This window comes from Sceloporus undulatus, chromosome 4 (assembly GCF_019175285.1).
Source record: "Sceloporus undulatus isolate JIND9_A2432 ecotype Alabama chromosome 4, SceUnd_v1.1, whole genome shotgun sequence".
Lineage (NCBI taxonomy): Eukaryota > Metazoa > Chordata > Lepidosauria > Squamata > Phrynosomatidae > Sceloporus > Sceloporus undulatus.
The window spans coordinates 2,834,739-2,859,187 of NC_056525.1; the positions used below are offsets into that span (position 1 = coordinate 2,834,739).

At 44.6% G+C, this 24,449-nt stretch overlaps 1 protein-coding gene across 4 annotated transcripts; it reads right to left on the bottom strand.

Annotated features, from left to right (window-relative positions):
- Positions 1-5,372: 5,372 nt before the first annotated feature.
- On the bottom strand, positions 5,373-23,699 carry MAPRE1 (microtubule associated protein RP/EB family member 1). Of its 4 annotated transcripts, none has more exons than XM_042463378.1 (8): positions 23,564-23,668; positions 22,743-22,967; positions 17,919-18,042; positions 15,111-15,256; positions 12,391-12,598; positions 10,572-10,690; positions 8,929-9,081; positions 5,373-6,999 (listed from the first exon to the last, which is right to left on the bottom strand). In XM_042463378.1, exons 3-8 carry the CDS (start codon positions 18,037-18,039, stop codon positions 6,943-6,945), a joined length of 804 nt encoding a protein of 267 aa, XP_042319312.1. In that variant the 5' UTR covers positions 18,040-18,042; positions 22,743-22,967; positions 23,564-23,668; the 3' UTR covers positions 5,373-6,942. The 4 variants fall into 4 exon arrangements, with proteins under 4 accessions (XP_042319312.1, XP_042319313.1, XP_042319311.1 ...); XM_042463379.1 differs by lacking the exon at positions 23,564-23,668 and adding an exon at positions 23,441-23,551; XM_042463377.1 differs by lacking the exon at positions 22,743-22,967 and having other exon boundaries at positions 23,564-23,699.
- Between the last annotated feature and the right edge of the window lie 750 nt (positions 23,700-24,449).

Sequence of the window (24,449 nt, forward strand, 5' to 3'; positions counted from 1 at the left end):
TTTAGGATTTATTGAGAATGAAAATCTTATGTGTAAACTAGCTGAATAAGCTTAAAAAGGGGAAATGGAAATATTTTAATGAAAAATACTTCTTAATGGGATGTGTGTTTGTGTGTTTATCTATACAAAGGGATCTGTGACAGAGTGGCAGTGAAGCAGCTTTGCACTTGCATCTCTGCATGCTGTCATAGCACTTCCATTCGCCGTCCTGAGGGAGATGGTCATAAAAGCATGCCTTTTGCCAAATGGATTTTTCCAGCATAACAAAAGATACACTTTTATGACAGAAGAGAATGGAAGTCCTTTGATGGCATGTGAAGAGGCAAGGAGAAAGCTCCTTCACTGCTCCTCCTCTTGGCGTTCTTTTGTCGTGTGATAAGGTTCCAACATAGCAAAAGACATTTTAGCATAAGCTTTTGTACAGGTAGTCTGCTTCCTCACATTATATTCACAGTTTCTATATATGGTTGTGAAAGCTGGACAGAGAAGAAAGCTGATGTGAAGAAAATCAAATAATTGGAAGCTAAGATGACTAAACTGAAACTATTATATTTTGGCCATATCATGAGAAGACATGACTCACTAGAAAAGATAATAATGCTTAGTAAGGTCGAAGGTAATAAGAAAAGAGGAAGACCACATTCCAGACGGATAGACTCAATCAAGGAAGCTACAGCTCTGAAGCTGCAAGAGGTGTGCAGGCCTTTCGATGAGAAGGTGTCTTGGAGATCTCTCACCTATGGGGTCTCCATGAGTTGAAGTTGACTTGATGTCAGTTAACAACAACAACAACAACAACAACAACAACTATAAGGTTTGAAATGGTTTTATTTGTGTAGTTATTTAATACTGTTTAAATCTTTATTTTGTATGTTTTGAACTTTATGTGTTTATTGTAATTTATGACTTTTTGTATTCTTCCTTGAATCCCAGTCTGGGAGAAAGATAGGATGGCGGGATACAGACGGGCAAAAAGGGGTGTGTTCATGACGTCATGAAGGTATAGCCTTCAAACGGTCCTTACCTGAATGCTGCCATGAACACGCCCCTTGCACGCCCCAAGCGGGAAGAAGCGGCATTAAAAAAGTGCTGCTTTTCTATATAGTGCGCAGCTGCGCATCTCCGTTAGCTACGCCGCTAATTTAAGTTGCCCATTTAAAAGCTCCGTGTCTGCTGCGTCACATAATGAGTCGGGGTCCTGGAACATGCGCAGTTTGCAGTCAGGCTTTAATTGCAGCGTCAGCTGCTATGCAGGTATGGAAGCTGCAGCACAGCTACAGCACATTTTAAGACTCGTAACCCTAACCCTAACCCTAACCCTAGAGCTGCATGTACGCATGTGCTGCTAGAATCGTGGAAAGTTTGGAATTTAAAGTGCACCCCTACACACATTCCTGCGCCATTTTCACCTAACAATAAAAAAACGCTAAAACTTTAAATATTTACATATATACAAAGGAGGTGATGGGGGATGGCAGGGGGACAGCGGTGGCAGCGGCGACAGCTGTGGCTCTGCATTGCAGATTCAGCAAGAGTGCAGGGACCAAAGGAGAGGAGGCATCCATGATGCTGGTGACACTGGCAACGTACAAGTGGACAAGGATGCCAACACCAGCTGATCACCAGCTGGCAGGAGATCACCATTGTTCTTGGGCAGGGCGGGGGAAAAAGTTTAAAGGGGCTTGGGTGCTTTAAATGTGCACATATGCTTTCTGCCGCTGGTGCTGAGCGCCGCAGCTGTGCAGCGGCGCATCCGCCAGCCGACAAAAGAAAAAAAAAGCCCCGTTTTTGGCCGCCCGTGAGGAAGCTGCCTCTCTCTTTGCAGCATCCTCCGAGGCAGCAGTATGGAAACTGCAGGTCAGAAACGGCCCCAGGTGAGGCGTCTTCACTGCCCCCCATGTGGAAGCCCCATACACCTGAGCCACGCCCCCGGGGCGGGCGGTCTGGAGGCTCCGTATTCAGCAGAATACACCTCCAAGACGTCTTCCCCTGCCCGTCTGTATCCCGCCATTGTGTTGTTGTTGCATGCCTTCCAGTCATTTCAACTTTTGGTGATCCCTAAGGGCAGCTGGAAATGGAAACCAGGTCTCCAGAGTCATCGTCCAACACTCCAACCACTAGGCAATACTGGCTCTCAATAATTATATTTTCTGTTTAATGTTGTCCATCACTCGCTCACTCTCTCTTCTGTTGAATGGCTTGTTTTCTTGTATGTTCCTGTTTGTTATAAACTGCCCTTGAGTCGGCCTTAACTCATGGGGACACTTGGGTGATACATTTCCAAGCCCTTCTATCCTCCACTGCTCTGCTCAGGTTCTGTAAATTCATACCCATGACCTCCTTCATACAGACTATCCACCTAACATGCGGCCTTCCTCTCATTCGGTTTCCCTCCATCTTGCCTAGCATTACTGTCTTTTCTAATGAGTCATGCCTTCTCATGATGTGGCCAAAGTATGACAACCTCATCTTCATCATCTTGGCTTTCAGCAAGAACTCTGGCTTGATCTATTCTAAGACCCATTTGTCTCTCTTTTTTGGCCATCCATGGTATCCTCAGCACTCTTTCCCTTCCTCTAGTAGTGAGTTTAGGAACACTCACTTTTATCCTAAAGGTTCCTTGACCTAATCTATGTGCGCACACACGCACACACACACGCACACACACGCACACGCACACACACTTCAATTCAAAACTGTTTTCTCATGGGAAAATATCCAACCCAATTATTTTTTGAGTTATGCTTTCCTTAATAAAAGCATGCTTTGAAAGAGAAAAAAGAGAGAGCTATGGAGGTAGGTTGGTGTCACCCACAGCAAGTCTCATGATGTTGTATAATGTGAGTGAAGTCAGAAAATAGGAATTCTCCTTTGGAGAAGTAATGCATCTTTGAAAATGTGAGTAGAACCTGTACTTCCAGAAACATGCATCCAGAACATAAATTTTGGCAGAGCGGCAATCTATCATGGATGGCTTCAGCCTGAGGTGATCTATTACTGCTGTCACTTTCAAGATGTGGAATTATGTCAGTGAATTGTAGTCGAGATAAAACCGGTGAGGCCAAGTTAGACCTGTTGTTGCGTGCTTTCGTTTCCGACTTATGGTGACCCTAAGGCAAACCTATCACAGTTTTTTTTGGCTAGATTTCTTCAGCGGGGCTTACCCTTGAGCTTCCCTGAAGCTGAGAGAGTATAACTTGCCCAAAGTAACCCAAGGAGGTTTCCATGTCTGAGCAAGAATTCAAACCCTGGTCTCCAGAATCCTAGTGCAACACCTCAACAACTATACTACACTGGCTCTAGGTTAGATCTATAAAAATAGCAGTTTGTGCCAATATCCCCCTTAAAAAAAATTTTGGTGTTGTTGCTGTGTGCCTTCTAGTCGTTTCAGACTTATGGCAACCCTAAGGCAAACCTATCATGGGGTTTTCTTGGCAAGATTTGTCCAGAGGTTTGCCATTACCATCCTCTGAGGCTGAGTTTGACCTGCCTTAGGCAATGAAGTTCTCTTTTTGGCAGCAGAGGGGCTCCACCTGTGGTTACATTTGTAAAGTGTAACCAGAATTTTTAGCTGGGGAGCGGCTTGTGTTACCTGCAAGACTCCTCAGCTCCCACCTGAGCACAGTCAGCTTTTCAAAAGATGGCCAGAGAAAGCTGATTTTTTTAGCTGAGGAATGCCACTGGGATTGAGGTTTTGCAAGCCCAGTCCAATCCAAACACAACTTGCACAAGGACAGGAGTGACAATGTTCTCCAGACCCTCAACGCGTGCCCAAGCCTGCTTTATAAGATTGGCAGAGAGAACAGAGCTCGTACACTGTCAGTTCACAATGTTTCTTGTTACCTCTTGGCATTGTGGAGGCCATGAAGGAGTACAGCAGTGGGCTGGAGAATTTCATAATGATTTAAAGTAGTTTTGTTTGCACTATTGGACCCTGCGAAGGGCTTTGAGCTGGCCATGAGCTCCTTTCCCCTGAATAGTTCAGCTAGGCAAGAATGGTCAACCCCCAGGCCACTCCATTCTCCATTCCTAAGGCAGAAATAGTCCCAAGCTACTTCACAGTTTTATGTGTCCAATACTATCTTTTTAACAAATCCTAACTCAGCCAGAAAAATCACAATGCTGTTGAGACAAGATTGTAATGGAAATTCTTGTACTTTTATTGTTTAGTCTTTAGACAGTTACAGTAAGAATTGTTGTTGCAAGTCAGAAGGTTGACAAAACTGAACAGGAGAGTTAAGAAAAGATTTCCTGAAAGCCCACTTGCAAGATATATGTTATGGAGTACAAAAAAAGAGGGAGTAGGTCATGTCTCTTGGTTGTTCCTTATTGTCTGTCTTCCAGGTACATAAAAAAGCTAAGACTAAGAAAGGCTGCTTTTTAAAATTATTTTCAACTGAAAGGATCCTTTCAGCAGGGAAGCGCTTCATACTGGGCAGCGTCCCAGGTGAACATATTGTTTGCTATCCTTCTGGGAAGGCTGCTTGTGGTACTTCTTCATCCAGAAGACAAAATGATGACTCCTGGTATATTTCTCTTAATGTCCCACATGAGGCAATCTTAGCTTTAGCCACCAGTTTCTCTGGTATCTGCCTGATTTGTTCTATTCTGTGTGGGTGAAAAGTATACATAGAGCAGAGCAGTGGCCAAAAAAAAGACAGCCTCTAGAATGGCCCAAGAATTGCACATAGTTCAACAGGTAACTGAACCACACATCGCTCAACCTCCACCTCTTTAGCCAAGCCAACACAGTAACACAACCACAACCAATACAGAATTTTTTCCTTGGAGAATATAAGGCTTGATGGAGCCTCTTGGCCTCAGAGCTTCTGACACACCATTTTCCTCCAAGTGCACAAGAAGAAATCATTTGCTACACTAAGCAGCAGTGAATTTTAATCAAGTCAAATAGCACAAGGGTTTTGTGCATGGTTTTAAAATTCTCAGTTAATAGACATCAGTGAGCAGAGCTGTCACACTTCGAATATTCTCTAGAACTGAACTAGTTTGGGAAGTTACAACTCAGCATTGCTATTTTGCCCTAAAGGGCATCAACCATTTCCCATCTTGGCTCAGCTCTGCAGGCACTGAAAGCCTGATGAAGCATCACAGCAGTCTACAAAGAACACCAAGCCACCATAGATTGCGCAGCTGTCCAGTGCTATTACTGGCAAGGGAGATCAGGAAGGCCACAATGAAGTTCATTCTCTGGATGCTCTCTAACAACACTGGTATTCAGTGTTCAGAGGCATGGTGCATTTGAACTTAAAAATTACCTGGACCTATGAAACTTCCACATGGAAGAAAATGGGAACTTTTGTGGTTAAGCAGAGAACCAAACCCACAAGAACATGACACTCCAGCAGACGTAACATTTTTGAAATAACAGAACTTTATTTAGAAATGGTTTAAGAAGTAGAAAAAACCCTGTCAAGAGGAGTCTGGGTGGAATATGGTTTAGGGCAACAAGTTTATCTAGAAGGCCACAAAAGAAATAGCACCTCCGATGTTGTTTAAATAATGGCTTGCTTTTTTTGGCATTTGTTGAATTTGGGTCTTCCTCTGAAGTTTCATAGGGATTCATGCACTACACAACAGTAACCATAAAATGCTTTGCTTTCTACACACACTTAGGACACGTAACCACCGGAAGCAAACAAACAAGAGCACACCAAGCTCAGAGGCTTCGCCTTGGCTGTGGGGCAACTTCTTGAAAAGGCCCTCCCAAAGAGCAGCAATCAGATGGGGGGCTGAGGGGCTTGTCCCCCAAGCCACCCGCACACAGGAGGGGGACAGGGTCAAGGAAGGAATACTGCGATAATCAAAACCCACATGAGCATTTCATTTTTTGTAACACTCCCCCCCTCCCAATTGAACTTTAACACCCATTAACTTTCTCCACCAGTGGGTTGGGTCACTGGCAAAGGCTAAGGAAGGACACACAATAGGACAGAGGCTGGAGATCAAGAGTGGTCTCAGTGCAGCGCTGCAAACAATTCAATCCAGTAGAGTTTAGTTAGCAGGCTTGGAGGAGGAGGAGGAAGAAGGAGTGCAGAAAGGATCAGAAGGACCAACAAAGGGTCAAGGGACCCTTAACGTGAAAGTCGGTGGCCGGGGGTGGAGAAGTGGGAAAAAGGATTTCAACGTGATAGCCTTATTGCTTTGGAAGATAGCATGTGCTTCCGGCCCCTCCATAAAAACCAGGAGGCCCTCAGGCTTCTGAGTCATACCCACGCTACTCTTGCAACAGGACACAGCAAGCCTTTCCCCCATGAAAGTCAATGACCCTGTGGACACTTACTTACAGCAACCGGGCTTCTTAAATGGCTCCTTTTAGAGCCCTGACTGATTTGCCAACTGCGTCAAGTGGTTCCTTCCAAAACAAGAAGGCCAGATGCTCTACCCACCCACCCCATTTAGAGCGCATAACATCTCTCACATTACTTTAATTTGGCATCTGGAAGCATCCTTTAAGCCCCCTTAAGGCATCTCTTTAATTGTACAACACACTTCCTATCTGCTCAACCTTTCTGCAGAAAAGTCAGGCCCAAAACTGCTCCACGACATACTCCCCCCTCAGCCACCCAAGCACAATACAGCAAACTCTCCACAAACCAGTGCCTTGCCAGCAAACAAGCAACTCTGCAAACTCCAAATATTCCACCTCTTGCTTCCAAATTACACCATCTAGATGTTAATACTGCTCTGCTACAAGAGTGAGAAAAGAGCTCTCAAATAAAACCCAATGGAGGAAGGGGGAAGTAGTTAAACTTAGGCAAAGTGCACTTGAAGAGGTACTTTTTTTTACTTATGAAAAGAAACCAGTGAGTCCTCTAAGAATAAAATGGAGTATTTTACAGATAAGCACATGACTGGGGCAAAGAATTCTGATTTCTGAATTCTGACGCTTCTGCTGCTCTGCTGGTACAAGTAGGTGGACCATTAATACTCCTCTTGCTCTTCTGGTGGTGCGCCTTCATCTGGTATCACAAAGCCTTCCTGAAAGGGAAGAGGGGAAAGACAGACCTCTGTATTACTTTGCAAACTTTTCAAAGCACACAGTTTGAGGGCTTGTACTAAAAGACACACTTTGAATTCAGTCTGCATTGACGATTAGAACTTGCCACCTGTGAACGTATTGTTCTTTTATGGATTTTGGATTTTGTTGTATTTTGTTGCATGGCCAACTGAGTATGTTTCCTGGATTTGAAGACACTGATTTTTTCTGCAACAGGAGTATTTTCTGCATTTTGGTTGACCAATAAAGGAATCACTGTCTTCTCCCTCCCAATATGCTTGCCTTTTAGTAGATGGACATACTTCAGCAACTGAAAATATAAACCATTTTATTGTTCTGAGAGCTTGTTAAAAATTCAGCATCTCAGCCTTCTGAGTTGAAAAAGCTGCCTCACACACATTCCCAAACTCACTGTCAGAAACACATCAGAGTTTAATCCCCGGCACACCCTTCTGGGATCCTAGTGGGGCTTCATTTCTGGGTCAACTTAATTCAGCTGTTAGACTTGCTGAGTACAGCACATCAGTATGATAAACACAAAAGCAAACAGAAACACATCTTATGCAAGGTGTTTACAATGTTTGTTTGCTTCATTTATACCCTGCAGGGAAAAAATGGAACAGAAGGTCGCAGCAGGAATAAAATAAAAAATACAATTAAAAACACAAATTTTAAAAGGGAGACTCAAGTTAAGGCTCCTTCAACAGCAGCCTTACAGAAATGCTTAAGCTGGATGCAAGCTATTTTATAGTCCATGTGTTTAAAGAAATAATACATAAATGCCAAAATGGAATGGGAACTGTGCTATTCTATGCATGCTCCAACACTCAGGTTCACTTCAACATGCTGACCTGTCAGGACTGGGTTAACCCTGCCATGAGTTTTCTTTGACTGTTATGATTATGTCTGATGTTTCATAAAGGTTGTGTTTTTAGGTACTTAATTAAGCATGGGGACTGAATTTTGTAGGATGGGATTTATAGTTATGTGGTGTATTAGATATTAAGGGGCAGCAGGTGTTAGACTTTATATAGGTTGTTGGTGGCCATAGTTATGTAAGGGGATATTAATATGTTTTTGGATTAGTTTGTTTTGCTATGTTACATTGTTTATGAGTATATTTTATTTGGTTGCCTTATATTTGATTGGTTGATTATAAACATTTGTGCCACAATGTGCCATAGTGGGCAAGACCATCAATGCTGACTCAAAGATAAAAAATCAGAGACAAGCTAAGGTTTTATAAATTAGATTAGAAAAAATATAAATGAGATATTTTAATAATGTTATATGGGTTTGAAGAAATGATATTAAAATGTATGATTTGTTATGTTTTAATGTGTTTAAAAATATTTTAAGATATGTTAATTGTTAAGCTGAAACAGCTGCAGAGAGAGAGCTTGCATTAATTGGGTTTGCTGAATGCCTGAGAAAGGAATATGCAGGAGGCCTTTGAAGGCTGATGGCTGTTAGCACAACCAGGCTCAAATTTTCTGGGAAAGAAAAAAGGGAAAACATCTGAAGACAAAATTGTTTTGAGAACTGTATGTATTCCAAATAGCTGTTTTGAGAACCATGTGCCGCCAATTGTAGGGGTAGAGTTACGATTTTCCAACTGTTTTTATTTGATGTATGCATGTTGGGTTTTCAGTTATGACTAAAGACTTAGTGAGTAGTTTCTGTGGCTGCTGTTTAGCCACTATGTGGGGATATTACCTACCCCTGACATTTGGTAAATGCAGGTCAGCAACCCTAGCAGCTACAGCTCAAACCAGGCTGCTGCCCCACTGCTATTCATATCACTGGGGCTTGAGCACCTGAGCACAAACAGTGCTGGGAAGTAAGCGTAAGCACCATCTGGAAGGTCTGAGCCAAGAGTCACTAGACATGAGGAAGGTACACAAACTTACATCAGTAGCATAAAGAATCTCGACAATCCTCTGCAGAACTGGGTCACTCTCCCCTTCATTCTCCTGACAAATCAGCTCAATGTTCCTCAGTTTTCCAAAGTAGAAGTCTCTTTCTTTCTCCAAATCTTCAACTGTCATCTTTAATACGTTGATCTGGAAAAGAAAATCTCTTCATAGTACTTTTTTTTCTGAAAACCCTGAAAAAATAAAGGTACTACAGAGCAAACTGCAATTGTATATACATTTGTCTGGAGACATCCCCCTAGGGCTTACTGTTCCAGCACACCACACTTTTGTCTGCAAAAGGGCTAAGCCTGCAAATGATGCTCAGAGAAAAACACAAAGAGCAAATGAAGGGTCTGAAAAGAGTGACTTCTCTAAAGAAGCACCAAGGGAGGGGAGAGCAAGTACAAGAAATGCATATTTTAATCATATTCTGTATCTCCTTTTTACCACATTAACACCAGCATAAAACCAAACAGAAAGCAACAGGGTCATCCAAATGATCTCAAAGTCCCCCCCTCTAGACTCAAAGAGAGAGAGAGAGAGAGAGAGAGAGAGAGAGAGAGAGAGAGCAGTTAATGCATCTTTCTAGCATTTCTCTGCACATGGGGTGGGGAATGCATGGCTCATGGCTTGTGTGTGGCCACTGGGGGAAAAACATTTAATTTTTTGGTATGGTTTTGGGCATTTTTGTCCCTTCAGAATTTCCCTCCAAGTACCTGTGTATTCAGCCACATACTGGCCAAAATGTCAAGCAAAAGTAATATTGTATCAATTCCAGTTACCACTGTGCCCAAAATGCATCCTTATATAGAGGTACCTTTGGGACTAGACAGGGGGGCACTGAATGGGAGGGGGCATGCCTATCCCTGCTCTACACATCCACTCCCAGTGATGCACAAGGTATCAGGGCTCTTTGCTGCCATACAAACTTAAGGCCCTACAAGTGGCAATATTTGGTGTTAACAAATGTGGGCACATTTACTCCTTTCTTATGCTAGATCCACTAATTCTGAGCAATGAGAAGGGGAGACAGTTTAAGCAGAAGTCTTCACATCAGTTTGTATGGAACTGACTTCCCCTATTTCTGCTGCTGTTATGCGTGTTCAAGTTGACTCCTGGCTTATGGCAAATCTATCATAGTCTTTTCGTGACCTAATTTGTTCAAAAGAAGTTTGCCACTGAGTGAGGATGTGACTTGGCCAAAGTCACCAAGTGGACTTCCAAGGATGAGCAGGGGTTTAAACCCTGACTCCTGGAGCCTTAGTCCAACACTCCAGCCACTTAACCACTCTGACTCCAACTTCCCTACATCAATCTGGTAGCTTCCATAGGAAGAAATTATGTGGGTTGCAGAAAGTTTTCATTCCATCCTACCAGCTAAGACTTCGTTGGGGAATGTGCCAGATGCTGACAACTCCCTACTCCAAAAACCTCCTACTGCTGACAAATTCAGATTGTGCCTCACAGTACTATCCACGTTTCTACTATTTTCAAAGTGAAGCAGGATCAGTGTGAAAAGCGCTGGTGTTTTAAAGTTACATTATTAGTTTTATTTATGGTACCATTAGACCGTAACCATCAAAGACATCACAGGCCACTAACTCTCTGCTGAGCAGTTCTGCCTACCAGAAACCCACCTGCTGGATCAATTCAGCAGACTCATCCTCCCCAATTCCTGCAGGAGCCTTTTTAACCATTCCAGGTCCAGTTTTATTAGCCACCGTTGTTCTTTGGGCAACCATGGGTCTTGTTGGAGCTGCAACAGAAAAGTATATGAGCTGTAATCCAAAAAAGTTGCCTCCACCAATCCATGCCTCTGTGTATCAGCCACCAGTGTGAAAGGGATATGAAGTGTGGACTCCCTGTGTGCTGCACCAAGAAAATACCACTACAACCCCAAGAGGACAGTTCAAAGAACCCCTTCTCCCTGCAAAGTGCTTACTACCTATCAGAGCAGTTTTCTTTAAGGAAGCAGTAGCCTCTGCTCTTGCAGCTTTCAGCTCTGAATCTTGTACAAAACTGGCATCTACAAAAGGAAAGAACAGTTCTAGCTGTTACACAGGGGGCTGTGGGGGAGGGCAATTTTTGCCCTCATGGCAAGATGCTTTAGTGTGTTTTTGGCCAAAAATGAGTTCCAGAAGTAACAGAAAATCTATTTCTGGTTCTTTTGTGGGAGGGGGTTCAGGCACATAAGGAATCATAGAGTTGGAAGAGACCACAAGGGCCATCCAGTCCAACCCCCTGCCATACAGGAAATCACAATCAAAGCATCCCCGACAGATGGCCATCCAGCCTCTGTTTAAAGACCTCCAAGGAAGGAGACTCCACCACACTCCAAGGGAGATTGTTCCACAGTTGAACAGCCCTGTCAGGAAGTTCCTGCTAATGTTGAGGTGGAATCTCTTTTCCTGCAGTTACCATCCATTGTTCCACGTTCTAGTCTCTGGAGCAGCAGAAAATAAGCTTGCTCCCTCCTCAATATGATAGGACATAGGGACTGGGAAGAGTATTGTAAAACATAACACTGCTCCAGGAACCGCTTTGGTACATACTCAGTATGTACTTTCACCTATTCAAAAAAAAAAAAATAAAAACCTGGAGGCTTAAGAGCTTTGGAAGGCATAAAAGAGCTGGGAGAAGTAGGAAGGCAGAAGAGGCACCATTTCTCCACTTTTGTGTTATACAATAACCAACCCAAAGCATCTAACATGCCACTAAAATAGGACCACCTGAGGCTGAGTAAACACATGAGGACATTCTACCCTCTCCTTGCCAGCTCCATGACTGAGGAAGAGCAGAATTAAAGGCCCATCTTGAACTAATGGCGTTTCATTTCCTCTTTTGAGACTGGAATCTTTGTGCAACAGACAGGAAACTACCCATGTCAACAGAAGCCTGGATTTCAACAGTGATTCTTCAGGCAGATACATCAAAAGGGCCATACGAGTGCAAGAGAATGAGCATTAATTCTGCACATGGTAATTAAGACACAGAAACCTGTGGTTCTAGATCTTGGGACCATTTTTGCCTCTTTGGCGCAAAATAGTCAGACAAAATGAAGCGGCTTTGGGCCACGTTGGGAGCATGTCATTTAGACGATGCATGCCCCAAACACGACCTGAAGCTGTGTCAAGGCCATGGCAACGAAAAAGAAATGGCCAAAAAATAAAAGCAGATATAATCACTCTTGCCAGTGGCCTGCATCAGGAGTGGGCCTGTGCAGTTGCTGCGGTCCTGGCGCCGGTGCAACCTTGCGTCGCTCCTTTGGTGCTGTCTTCTTGACCCCTCAGGTTAAAGAACACAGGGTCCTTAAAACTGATCTCTGGCAGAAACAGCTGGAGCTTCTAGCCCTCTACAATTCCTTCACTCATTCCAGAACAATAGAATATTAGATCACGGGTGACCTGAAATGCAACACAGAGCTAGGCTAGTTCATCTCCCAAGTGTCTGCATTACCTGTGCCACCTGAAGTAAGGTTTTTCTTAGGTTTATTCAGGAGCGGGACAACAAGAGCTGGTGCTGGTGCTGTCTCCTGGCCTTGCCGGGCTGCCACAGGGTCATAGTCCTTTCCATCATAATTTGCATCAAAGAACTTTTTGAACCATTGAACAAATTCAAAATTGTCTTGGAATTTTCCTTTCACTAATTTGTCCACAGGGATTATCTGAGGAAAGAAAGTTGAACATATTTATAGCTGAAAGGGCAAAAAGTAATACCCTATAGCAGAAAAGTCTGGAACAAGCACACACTTCCTCAGCTCAAGTTCAGAAAGCGTTTCCTTGGGAAACCAGAGACGAGGAGACACAGGTAGACTTGAGGTTCTCAGCACAGGGGCAGACAGATCATATTACAACCAGCTTCCTGCCCAGCTGGCACAGGGTCACAGCCCTTCCAGTTGTCATCAAAGAGTTTTCTGAACCACTAAACAAATTTAATGTTATCCTGAGATTTCCCTTTCATTTGTTTGCTCACTAGAGTGCAAAGCTAAGGGCCAGGAAGGCAATTGGGACGCCTACAATATCAAAGCAGCATCCCTTCCCTTGACCAACAAAAGAAGGCAAGTATTTGGGAGGCATCCAGAAGGCACAAAAATTAACGAAATAGTAAAATCCTAACTTAAATGTATACTTTACAAGTGCAGGCATTAAAAATAAAAAAAAAATGGCAAGCAAATGTGACTAAATGTTAGGGCAAACTAAACTCGATGTGGGGCATCTGTGGACAGGAACCATAGCAGGGGTTTTAAGAAAGGTAAGGAGAAATAATTCTGGGGAACTAGGAAAAGATTAATTGCCTCCTTCACTGTTTTACCAAATGATCCACCTCCTTTCTTCTGCCATTTGTCCTCTGAGATCTCCCACATCACATTCAATGTGGCCCATAAAAAAGCACCAGTAAGGCTATTTAAAATGTGGAATTTTTCCTTTCAGTAAATATAGTAGTCTCAGCTTAACTTGGACAGGACAACATTGCACCTGCCATCAGGAAATTATAGATGATTACAAAGACATTGCAGATTTGAGTAGGTTCACTGTTCCAACACCGTTAGTTAACAGGAACTGTTAGCTTTAGAAACAGGAACAAGGAATCATCAAAAATTATTCCTGCACATCTGGCTGCGGAGCATGTTGTCATCTGGACGTTCTGATCAGGGCAGAATTGTCTGCCCTTGATCCTAGGATGTCCAGGAATCTAACCTAACAACTACAACAAATTGAAAGAAAACAAAACGACAAATTACAGGGAAATAAGAGAAAAAATGTACATTGAACAGTAACTTGCTGAGGGCTTCCAAGCAACAATCCTGATACAAGAGCATGCCCTCTAGAAAAATCAGGCAATGGAACATTTTGCCTAGTTAGATACAGATTAAAATGGAACAATCCATACCACTCTCATGTGGCACTCTTCCCACTTGATAAAGGAAGAATCCTGGCTTTGCTATTTTCATCAGTATGTTAAGGACCTACAAGGCAGTGCCACATACACATCTGAGCAGAAGGATTTTGTCCAGGGAAAAGTAGAATCAAAAGGGAGAAAATCTAACCAGAAGAGTAGTTATGTGAGTCTTCCTTGCTGCTCCAGAGTCATAGAATCATAGAACAATAAATTTAGAAGAGACCACTAGGGCCATCCAGTCCAACCCATTCTGCCATGCAGGAAATCCAAATCAAAGCATCCCCGACAGATGGCCATCCAGCCTCTGTTTAAAGACCTCCAAGGAAGAAGACTTCACTGCACTCCGAGGGAGTTTGTTCCACTGTCAAACAGCCCTTACTGTCAGTCCTCCCTCCCTGCATTGCTTTCTAGCTTTCTGAATACCAAAGAGATTTGCCCTCACTAACACCATGAGACAGTTAGGCCCCAAAGCAAACCAACAGAGAAGATATTAAGTGTCCCCTTTCCCTCCACTAAGGAGTGTCTTCCAAGCTGTTTCCTCTTACACACAAATTTCATCCCAACAACCCAGTTTGTGCAGCAAGTTTCTGGCTTAGAGGAGAAGCACCCATTTTCAGATAAGCAACTATGCATTTCTTCCATTTAAATCTGCCCAATGACACAACTATGCACAAGAGACAAATCAAGTAAAATCATTGTAACTGGGGGCTCAAATATATGATGAACTACTACACATAGGTAGAACTGGAATGCTGTAGCCTCTCTGGCACCAAAAGGAACAGATTCAAGAGAAGGGGTCTTCCAGAGGGGAAAACAAAGAAGGTATGTGATTTTTAGAGGCTGGGGGATATAATTCTACCACTTCTCTGCATTTTCCATTCATTTCTTGTAAGTTAGCTCAACAGCTAGTACGTTGATTATATATCTTAACTGGATAAATAAGGGGGAAAGGTGTAATTTAAATAAAGATGGCCGTCAGTCTTATTTGAAGAAATGCATCTAGTTGAAACAAAGCAAAACTATTGGTAGCAGGTTAGAGTAGAAATACCCTGGTTTTCTGTTTGGAAACTGAGGAAAGAAAATAGCACCCGGGCAGGAGGAGGGGGAGGCTGACAGGAACCCAGATTAGGTGGAAAAGACTATCCATCTGAGGCAACACAACACCCAGGCCAAATACTGTCAAAGAGAATTAGTTCTCCAGACCAGCATCTGGAGAACTGCAGCATTACACTGAGGATGAAATCAAAGGATGTCCATTCAAAGGCAATAATGCTTACTTTGTCAACGCCCATTCGCTTAAAACCTGCTTGTAGCACCTTGAAATTCTGAATATATTCATGTTCCAACTTTGCTTGGAATTTCACCTTCTTCAGTGTTACTGAACCAGGGAAGAGCATGTCCATAAACTGACAATAAGCAGCACCTGGCAAGAAAAGAAAAACAATATCCTTGTGAGAATAAGTCCTTACAAACAGAACATAATCAGAAGGCGAGTTTTTTAAACACTTTATAGAATTGCTACCACCTCCACAGCAACTTCATTCCTGGATACAAATTTTAATAATCCTGTGGAACTGGAAGGTAAACAAAACATCACTTAACACTGTGTCTGGGATTGCACCATTTCCACAATCATTTCTGTAAGAAGCATGATGCATTTAATCACCCAATTAATCCCCCACCCTGGCTTGGACACAACAGTGCAGATTATAAAACCTACAGCCTTTACAAACTAGGATTGCTAGTACTGATGCACTGACATGTTAGTGCCAGTGACCTGTTTGTTTCATCATGACAAACACTCCCTATCACTGCCAGAGGTCTGCTCTCCTCATAGGCTGAACAAGAACAGTCAATATTTAGAACCTTCTAAGGTGGGATAGAGACCGCCCCTTTGGGGTGGCCTGCAGGCACCGCAATCCCCACTGGATTGGGGCCTGAGCAGCCACAGTGGCAGCCCTGGGTGCCCCAATCCGCTGCTTTTCCAGGCCTCGGGGAAGCGGCAAAGCGCCACTCCCCTCCCGGCCTTGAAAGGGGTGTCCTTGGGGCTTCATGCCCCAGGACATCCCAGGGAGCCGCTGTCGGGAGAGAAAGGGGCCACTCAGCCCCTTTCTCCCAGCTTCATTCCCACAGCCGTTTTGTGGCTGCGGGAACGAGGCACTCCCAAGGAAGGAGCTTCATTTCAGAGCTCCTTCCGGCGCCGCTGAAAGGGCGCGAGCACGTCGCGCTGTGCCGTTTGGCTGCATGGCCGTGACATCATAATAGCAGCGCCCGTGTACATAGAGAGCTGCCATTACCACACCTCAGTTATGTGCTAGGGTTGCAGGACACTTGTAAAGGACGTCCCGAGGCAACCCTAGCACGTCGCCAGGAGGTGCTAAAGGGCCCGTCTGTCAAGGGCCATAGTATCTTCACATGCTGTAAGTACTCAACACTGAGAATGAAAGTTGGCTTATCGCTGAGGAACAGTTATATGGAAAAACAATGTGTTACAGCTTTCAATTCACTCCATTTCTCGCTTTGATTGAGAGTTCCTACATGACAGAAGGGGGATGGACTTGAAGACCCTTGTGGTCTCTTCCAACTCTATGATTCTATATGTGATAAAGTTAAAACCAAAGTAACCATGAAATTTACAACAGAAAAGCCATTCTTTGCAAGAAGAGGGAAAGGTCTCTTCACACTTCGGACTACAATATTTTTGGCACCTCAGCACACAGGATGTGCTCTACCTGGCTGATGTGAAAATGTTACTGGATTGTTGACACTGGAAACTAGGAGCCATTCAGTTTCTGTCTCCTCCCATCTTGGCTAGCAGCTCCTTCAGTCAAACTCACTGACTAAGTTTTATTGTATTTTGTTACACTGTCAGCTTTCTGCCCCCTATTATTATTATTATTATTATTATTATTATTATTATTAACCTTTATTTATAAAGCGCTGTAAATTTACACAGCGCTGTACATACAATCTTTTTAATTAGACGGTTCCCTGCCCTCAGGCTTACAATCTAAAAAGACACGACACAAAAGGAGAAGGGAAAGGTGGTGGGGAAGGGGGATGAGGTCCAGCAGTTCCTCTCTACCTCCAAGGCCTGGACCAAGGCAGATGGACTGGAGAGAGGGCTTGGCACAATGTGCAGACCCCTCTGCACAGGTCTGCCTACTCCATAGGCCAGCCATTCTAATACCATCCCCTCCATTTTCCTAGTTCATACAAGCTCCATTCCCTATGCCCTGCCATCAAGATTTCCCTGTTCTGAATTCACAAAGACCTGCAAACAACGTTTCCCATGCCTGCATTAAACAGATGCCTGGACCTTAACAGTATGCTTGCCATGCTGCACACTCTCCTTTCCCGTAAATCAAATTCTAATAGTCAGCAACACCTACTCGCTATTATTTCTGACTCACTGTCTTACTTTATCTGACAGCCTTTCATTTACTATTCTTCTGCACTACAATTTACTTCAGTCTCCCTTTGCTTTACTTATTATTTATTGTTAGAATAAATTCAATATTTATCCTTTTAAAAGCCACAACTTTCCTAAGCACAACATTTGCTACCATCACTATGGATGCATTCCCTCTGAGGTTTAGTTACATTTCAGAGGCTACACATTAGTACATCTTACACAGCACAGTCTTCCACTGGGACCAATATATGGCTTGCAAAAACAGATCCAAGTTTTATCTTCTGCTAAATTCAGAAGCTCTCCTTTAAAAAGTCCCTGTTGGCACATGCCAGAACCAGGTGTAGCACTGAGCAAAGTTCTGTCTGCTCTCTCCCCACTAGATTGCCCAGAGAATATGTTTTAGGGAGTGCCAAGTACTACAGAACTGCTAGCAGCCTTAACACACTCTTGCACTTTGATTTCCACCCAAAATGTATTCTAATGGATTATGCCACAAACACTCAGGGTTCAGCATACCTGTAGGAGGAGAAAACAGGTGGTTCAAGCAAGCTACCTAGCAAGGCAATAAACCCTTTCTATTCACTTGGGCATGAAAAAACATTATTCCTCATCTCCACCTGGTTCTTCCAAAGGAAAAATAAATGAAAGCCTCCCTCAGACCTCGACTTACCTGAGCAAAGCTGTTCTATCTTTGTCAAGTTCAACTGTAACGACTCGTTAATCCAGGCAAGCATATCATGTCGACTCAAGTTGTCGCTTGTCACTGAGGTGGAATAAACGTTAACTGCCATTTTCTGAAGAAAAACAATCAAGAAGGCATCGTGTTTACACAGAGGCTGGTAAAGTGAGCCACAACCACACCTTAGCTGTCCTATCACACACTCCAAGACAAACAATGATATTTCCCAGCCACAGATGCACAGGCGCATCTGTTGGACAGGGGTCATCCCCTCAGAGTCCATTACCCAAAGCGAGACGAGCCACTTATCTGAAATTCAGCACCTCTGTAAATGTGCTAAGCCTCTAGTCAGAAAGAGCTGCAACCAGATGGTGCATTCCTACAGAGACTCAACAAGTACACCTACCTACCCTACAGCATTAGAAAACATCCTGCAATAGGGATAAGGATCCACTACAGAGAGGAGGAAGGTAATCACATCAGTTCAACAGCTGTCTGAAAGAAAGTTTCTATTAGCAAAGATATATATGAGCACACTTTACTGCAACATGGAAGAGACATCAACCAACAAGGATTTGAGAACAAGCCTAAAATGAACAAATTAGCAGAGGTTGGGGAAAGGAGAAGTGAGAGAAGTCGGTAAAGCAAAGTTAAGGAAGGATCTTCAAGGGAGAATATGTCAGGCACAGCAACACAGCAGAAGGTATGAAAATGGATGAAGGAAACCAGGAGTGTCAACAACAAGGGAGCCTGGAGAAAATAGGGAAAGCAACAAGGGAGAACTATAATAGTGCTGGATGCTTCAACTGATGGATACAATGAGCAATTGCAACAGCGCAGAAGTCTAATAGAGGAATTCTCCAAGAGGGAATGCAGCCTTCCCATTTTTCAGGAGCAGCTTTTCATGAAGCTCAATGTGAAAGTCAGCTACAGTCATCTGGTACTGTGGGGACCAGATTAACTGTAGTGCCTGTGCACTAAAAACCTGTCTAAAGATCCTTTGCTTGCCATTAAGATCCAGCAGAGATCAGGCCTTCTTGGTAGTGAAATTCTCTTCTTATAGGCTTCTGCCTTGCCTTTTTGGTTCAGGCATTCAGACAAGGCTTGAAGGCCAGCCTCTTCAAGGCTGCCTTTAAGCTGATCTTGCAATAAATTGTCATATAACAGACTAGCTTCTCAATTTCTCCCACTTGTTTGCTTGCTCATGTGAAGTTTTAACTGTTTCCTGCATTTCATCTCGCTGGCATTTTATCACTGTTGAAAAAAGCAACTAAGGACAGTTCAAGCACATAATACTCAGGAGAATTAATTGCTTTACTCAAAATCAAACGAGAAGGTTTTTACACTTTTTACAGTTTTAAGATTGTGTGGGCAAAATAAGCCAAGTTCTGACAATTGAAAAAAATATTGAAGCCTGATTGAGGAAGACCCAACAGTAGATTTCACATCATTTAAACACTGCCAACAGAATCCAAGGATATGGCTACTTATTTGACTTTAACCAGCCCCATTCTGAGATGCCACCTGATACTACTGCACAGGCTTCACAGGAGTGGTTATCTTATTACCATAAGGTTGATGTACACTTTATAAACAGAACAACATTGTCAATTTGAGGATTGTGTTCCACACCATGAATTAAATGAGGCTACCTCAGTCAGTTCCTGAGCTCTGCTTTCCAACAAAAACAATCCCAAAATCTTCTCACTTTGCAGACATTGTGAAAGAGATAAAAATCCAGCATGATTGATCTAAGATGTTCAGAACTCAGATTACTGTTTCCTCTTCATTTGCTACCTTTTTAGAGGAGAATTAGCACACACACACACACCCCACACACACACCTTCTTTCTCACTACAGAATTGAGGTATTCAAAGGTTTGTGAAACTCAAGGAACTGATTGCATGTAACAAGTCTTTCTAAACTGTGTGCCAGAGAATCACAGGCAGCCCTTGTACTACCAGGCTGATAAGCCAGTAGCAGCATCCCTGCCGCTTTATCAAACAAAGTAAGCCAAGGCTGAAAGAAGGGGAACAGGGTGCGACTCTTGCGACAGTCTTTTCCGTGCAAGACAGAATCTTGTCAAGATGACAGATGTGACTGGAGGTATCATGGCTACTTATGGCAGCTTTGCCCAAACTATATACCACCATATCATTGGATCTTGTCCAACTGGGGAAACTACGCAAGGGTAGGCCAGAGTAATCCTCGGACGGGAGAACAAACTCCAAGCGGGGTTAGGAAAGAATCTTGGCCAAATCCATGGAAAGCAGAGTGGACAGGACAGACTGACCAAAGCCCTTACTCAGCATTAAGGTAGCTTCCCACTCCTTTAACTAACACCATACCATGCTGGACATACCCAATCCCATCTGATTTTGGAAGCTAAGCAGCCTTGGGCTTGGTTAGTCCTTGGATGGGTAGCAGACAGACACAAAAACAGGCAGACACCCCAGGAGAGAAGACCAGGGACATCCAAGCAGAGCTAAGGAAGAATCTTGCCTGAAAGAAACCCTGGAGAGCTGCTGTTGCTGCCAGTCAGGCTTATCAAGGCAAGCAATGGCTGCAGGTTTTGAGGTGCGGCTGGCCAAGCTTCTGCAGAGGAGGAGAAAACATCACAGAGACAGGGTTTGGCTTTGAGAGACAGAAGGGTTGGATTTGACTGAGACAATTTGAATTGAAAAGAGACAGGATAGTCAGTCAGGAGGGAAAAACAACTGTGGTTGTGGGCAGCATAAAAGAATGGAGCATTCAAAGGGTCCCACTAAGCTTCAATAAACCTAGACATGCAAAGGGACCTTGTAGCACCTTTGAGACAAACTGTGCCAAAGAAGTTGTAGCATAAGCTTTCATAGACTTGGTCTCTTTCCTGAGATGCATGGATTGCCCAAGAAGAACCTTTATAATCAGGCTGTATGAATAGTGAAGACAATCTGAAATATACAGACGGCACCATACTACTAGCAGAAACCATCACAGATTTGGAACAATCGCTAAAGGATGTCAAAGAAGAAAGTGCAAAGGCAGGTCTCATATTAAACATAAAGAAAACAAAAATAATGAAAATGGAGGATTTACATAAATTCAACCTAGATAATGAGAAAATTGAGACAATCAAAGATTTCTCACAACAAACATCAAACATTGATCAGGATGGAGATTGCAGTCAAGAAATCAGAAGTAGACTAGGAATGGGAGGGGCAGCTATGAAAGAATGAGACAAATTCCTAAAGTGCAAAGACAGACAACTGAACGCTAAAGTTAGAATCATCCAAGCATCGTATTCCCCATCATCATGGAGGGATGTGAGAGCTGGAGAGTGAAGAAAATTAATTCATTTGGGATGTAGTGCTGGAGAAGAGTGCTGAGGATATCATGGACAGCCAAGAAGACAAACAAATGGGCCCTTGAACAAATCAAGCTTGAACTCTTCTTGGAAGCCAAGATGATTGTACTTTGGCCACATCATGAGAAAAGACAATGATGCTAGGGAAGATAGAAAGCGGTAGAAAGAGAGGAAGACTGCATGCCAGATGGATGGACGCATCAGGGAGACCATGGCCAGAGCCTAGAGGACCTGAGCAGAGGTAATGGACAGAGGGGCCTGGAGTTGATGTCCACTAGAAGGCAGCTAACAACAACATGAATAGCCATAGAAATGCAAAACTTGTGGTGAGGAGCTGACAAGTTCAGTCTTATCTATGGTTGTTGAGGGACAAAAACCAGGAGGGAATACCTCATCACCCTGCCCACATCTTTTGCATTTCTATGGCAATTCACACAGTCTTATGATCAAGCTCCTTCCTGGGCCATCAACTCACTCCATGCCCCTGAGGAAGTAGACTGTCATGGCTCAATGCTATGACATCCTAAAATGTGTAGTCTGTTGGGGCACCAGAATTCTCTGACAAGGAAGGCTAACTAGCTCACAAGCCCCAGGATCCCAATGTCTTGAGCCATGGCACTTAAAGCAGCATCAGACTGCATTATTTCTGCATTATGGATTAGACCCAGGTCTGCAAAAGGCAAACCCACCCCAGCCCTGGGCGCAGCTATTTTATGCTGGAAGAACAGCAACCACTGAAAGAGTAAATGCCTCAGAGTGAGCAGTAGTAATAGGGTTAGATCAGAGTTTCAGCTCCCAGAATTCCAGACTGTTTGCCAACCTGGCTAGGCCTTCTGGCAGTTGAAGTCCAAAGTACCCGGAGGACCAAAGTTTGGAAAACCCTGCATTAGATAGTCTGAGTGACCTGCAGCAACCTCCCTCTTTGTCTCCCATCCTGAGCCCTGTGTGATCTAAGATGATGCTCTCAGGGACAGTTTTCTGGGGGGTTTCAGGCTCCGTGGCCAGCTTCTGGGGGGATTTATTCCTGATCTTTCGCCTGCAACTGTGGCTGGCATCTTCAGAGGATGGTGGCATGGAAGTGCATGGAGCATATATACCTGTGTGACCCATGTTTGGGAGGAAGCGTGTTATGTTAATAGTGGTGTAGTCTGCATGTTGTGCACAGCCTGGAGGTGTGTTGTGTGGGGAATATGCCAGGGGGGGGGTTTGTGGGGGTTGCTGGGATATGCCAAGTTTGGCTACCAGTCCTGAAAAACACCAAAAGCAAGAGTCAAGAGAAGCAAATGACCACCCCTAGGCTCAAAGGGTTTCCCCCAAAGGCAATGGGTTACCAGTTAAATAGGCACAAATCCCCTGCGCATCTTCCCCACACAAACACCAGGAATAAATTCCACAGAGCATGGCCAGACGGCCCAAAAGACCCACAGAAACCTATGGATGCCAGCCATGGAGGCTCTGGGCTTCTCACTCTCAGGGATGCTTCCGCTCCTCTTCTCCAATGCAGCCAGGATACTCCAGAGGAAATTCCTATGGCAGATTGTTCTTTAAGCCACGGGCATCTTTCCTCCTTCCTCAGAACTTCTGTATCCCTGCATTGTACTAATGTTTTAAACGTGGCAGAGTGGTCTGAGTGTTGGCTTAGGACCCTGCAAGTCACACTCTCTCAGCCGGATGGAGGAGGACCTAGATATCCCTAGAGAGAGCACAGGAATAAAATCTGTGAATCCTCAAAGCCGCAACTGTGGAGGACGAGTGGATATGGACCACTATCAAGAGCCAAAACCATTGGGGAATCCTTGCCCCTATATAGGGAACCCCTTACAGATTGCGCTCCCCTTCTCTCTCTGGGCAGCATTCCCAAGGGCTCTCTATGGGCAAGTGCTGCCCTTTGCTCTGGGCCAGGGCGGGTCACCTGGGCGTCACACTCTCTCAGCTTCAGAGAAGGCCAAGGCAAAATGGAACCGACGAAGCCCCACCCTCCCAGGGCTATAACCCCCGAGTACGGCGGCCTCGAGGGGGCCAAGGAGGAGGAGGGCCGCAGGCTCGCCTCCTCCGCCGCTTTTGAGGAGACGGAGAAAGCAGGGCCCCTCCCAGAAGCCCCCACGAGGGCCTCATCTGCATAAAAACGGTCCCTCATTAGCATATGCAAATGAGACCCCCCCTTACAAGGCTCGCCCTCAGAAAGCGGAGCAGAAGGAAGGCGACGGAGAAGGGCGGCGCCCGCCGGGACTCAGGCCTCGAACCTCCGCCTCAACGGCCGCAGTCGCCGCCGCCGCCTCAGTCGCTTACCGTTCAAACCGGCCCCGCCTGCGCCAGACCGGGATGTGACGTCACGCGCACGCCGCCACCGACGTCGACGCCGCTAGTCAGGGAAAAGGGGGAACGGAAGTGGCGTCACCGGAAGTGCCCCTGTCGCCATCTTGGCCGCGCCTCTTAGTCATAGAGTAAACAAGGGAGAGAGCGGTCGGAGGGAGGAGGAAAAGGCGGACTTCATCCCCCAGAATTCCCGGCTATTATCGGCCCGCGTGGGGGCTGCTGGGAGTTGGAGTTTCACGGCCCGGAGGAGCCAGTGGGAGGGGCGGCGGCGGCGGCGGCGGCTGCTCTCTGGTTGCCCTGAAGGAAGTCAGCGCCGGATCTGTGGGGGGCACTCGCAGTCTTAGGAGGAGGAGGGTTTATTTCTATATAGCGCCGTAAGGTCTGCATGGCACTTTAGAGAAGTCAAAGCGACATCTCTAATAACATCTTCGGTGCTATGGAAATAAACACGAATCATAATAGTATAACAATCATCCATATAATCTATCTATCTCTATACAGTATATATCTATATCTATCTATATGATGATGCCTTTCTTCTTTCTGTCAAGTGCCATGATGCAAAACGTATGGCGCTACATAAATAAAGAGTGTATAGAAGAGACTCCTAGAGTTGGAAGAGGCCCCAGAAGGAAGGTCCTGGCCCAGCCCCAGCCCTTGATGCTGCCCTGCAGGAGCTCTCCATCAAGGCATCCCCATTGCAGCCTCTGCCCGAAGGCCTCCAGCGGGGAAGGAGGGAGACCTGGAAGCGGGAGAGAGGCATAGACAGACTCAACAAGTGGAAGCGCCCAGGGATATAGTAGCCCTGTCAGTCTCTGGGCTGGGCTCAGTCTGCAGCCTAGAGCTAGCTCTTCTTGTG

Excerpts from the sequence above, each read along its gene's own strand:
- MAPRE1 (XM_042463377.1), bottom strand. The coding sequence starts at position 18,039 with ATGGCAGTTAACGTTTATTCCACCTCAGTGACAAGCGACAACTTGAGT. Across the intron at positions 9,082-10,571 it reads CTGCTGAATTGATCCAGCAG|ATCAACGTATTAAAGATGAC; the intron begins GTGGGTTTCTGG and ends TTTCTTTTCCAG. Across the intron at positions 7,000-8,928 it reads AGATTCTTTATGCTACTGAT|GAAGGCTTTGTGATACCAGA; the intron begins GTAAGTTTGTGT and ends CTTCCCTTTCAG.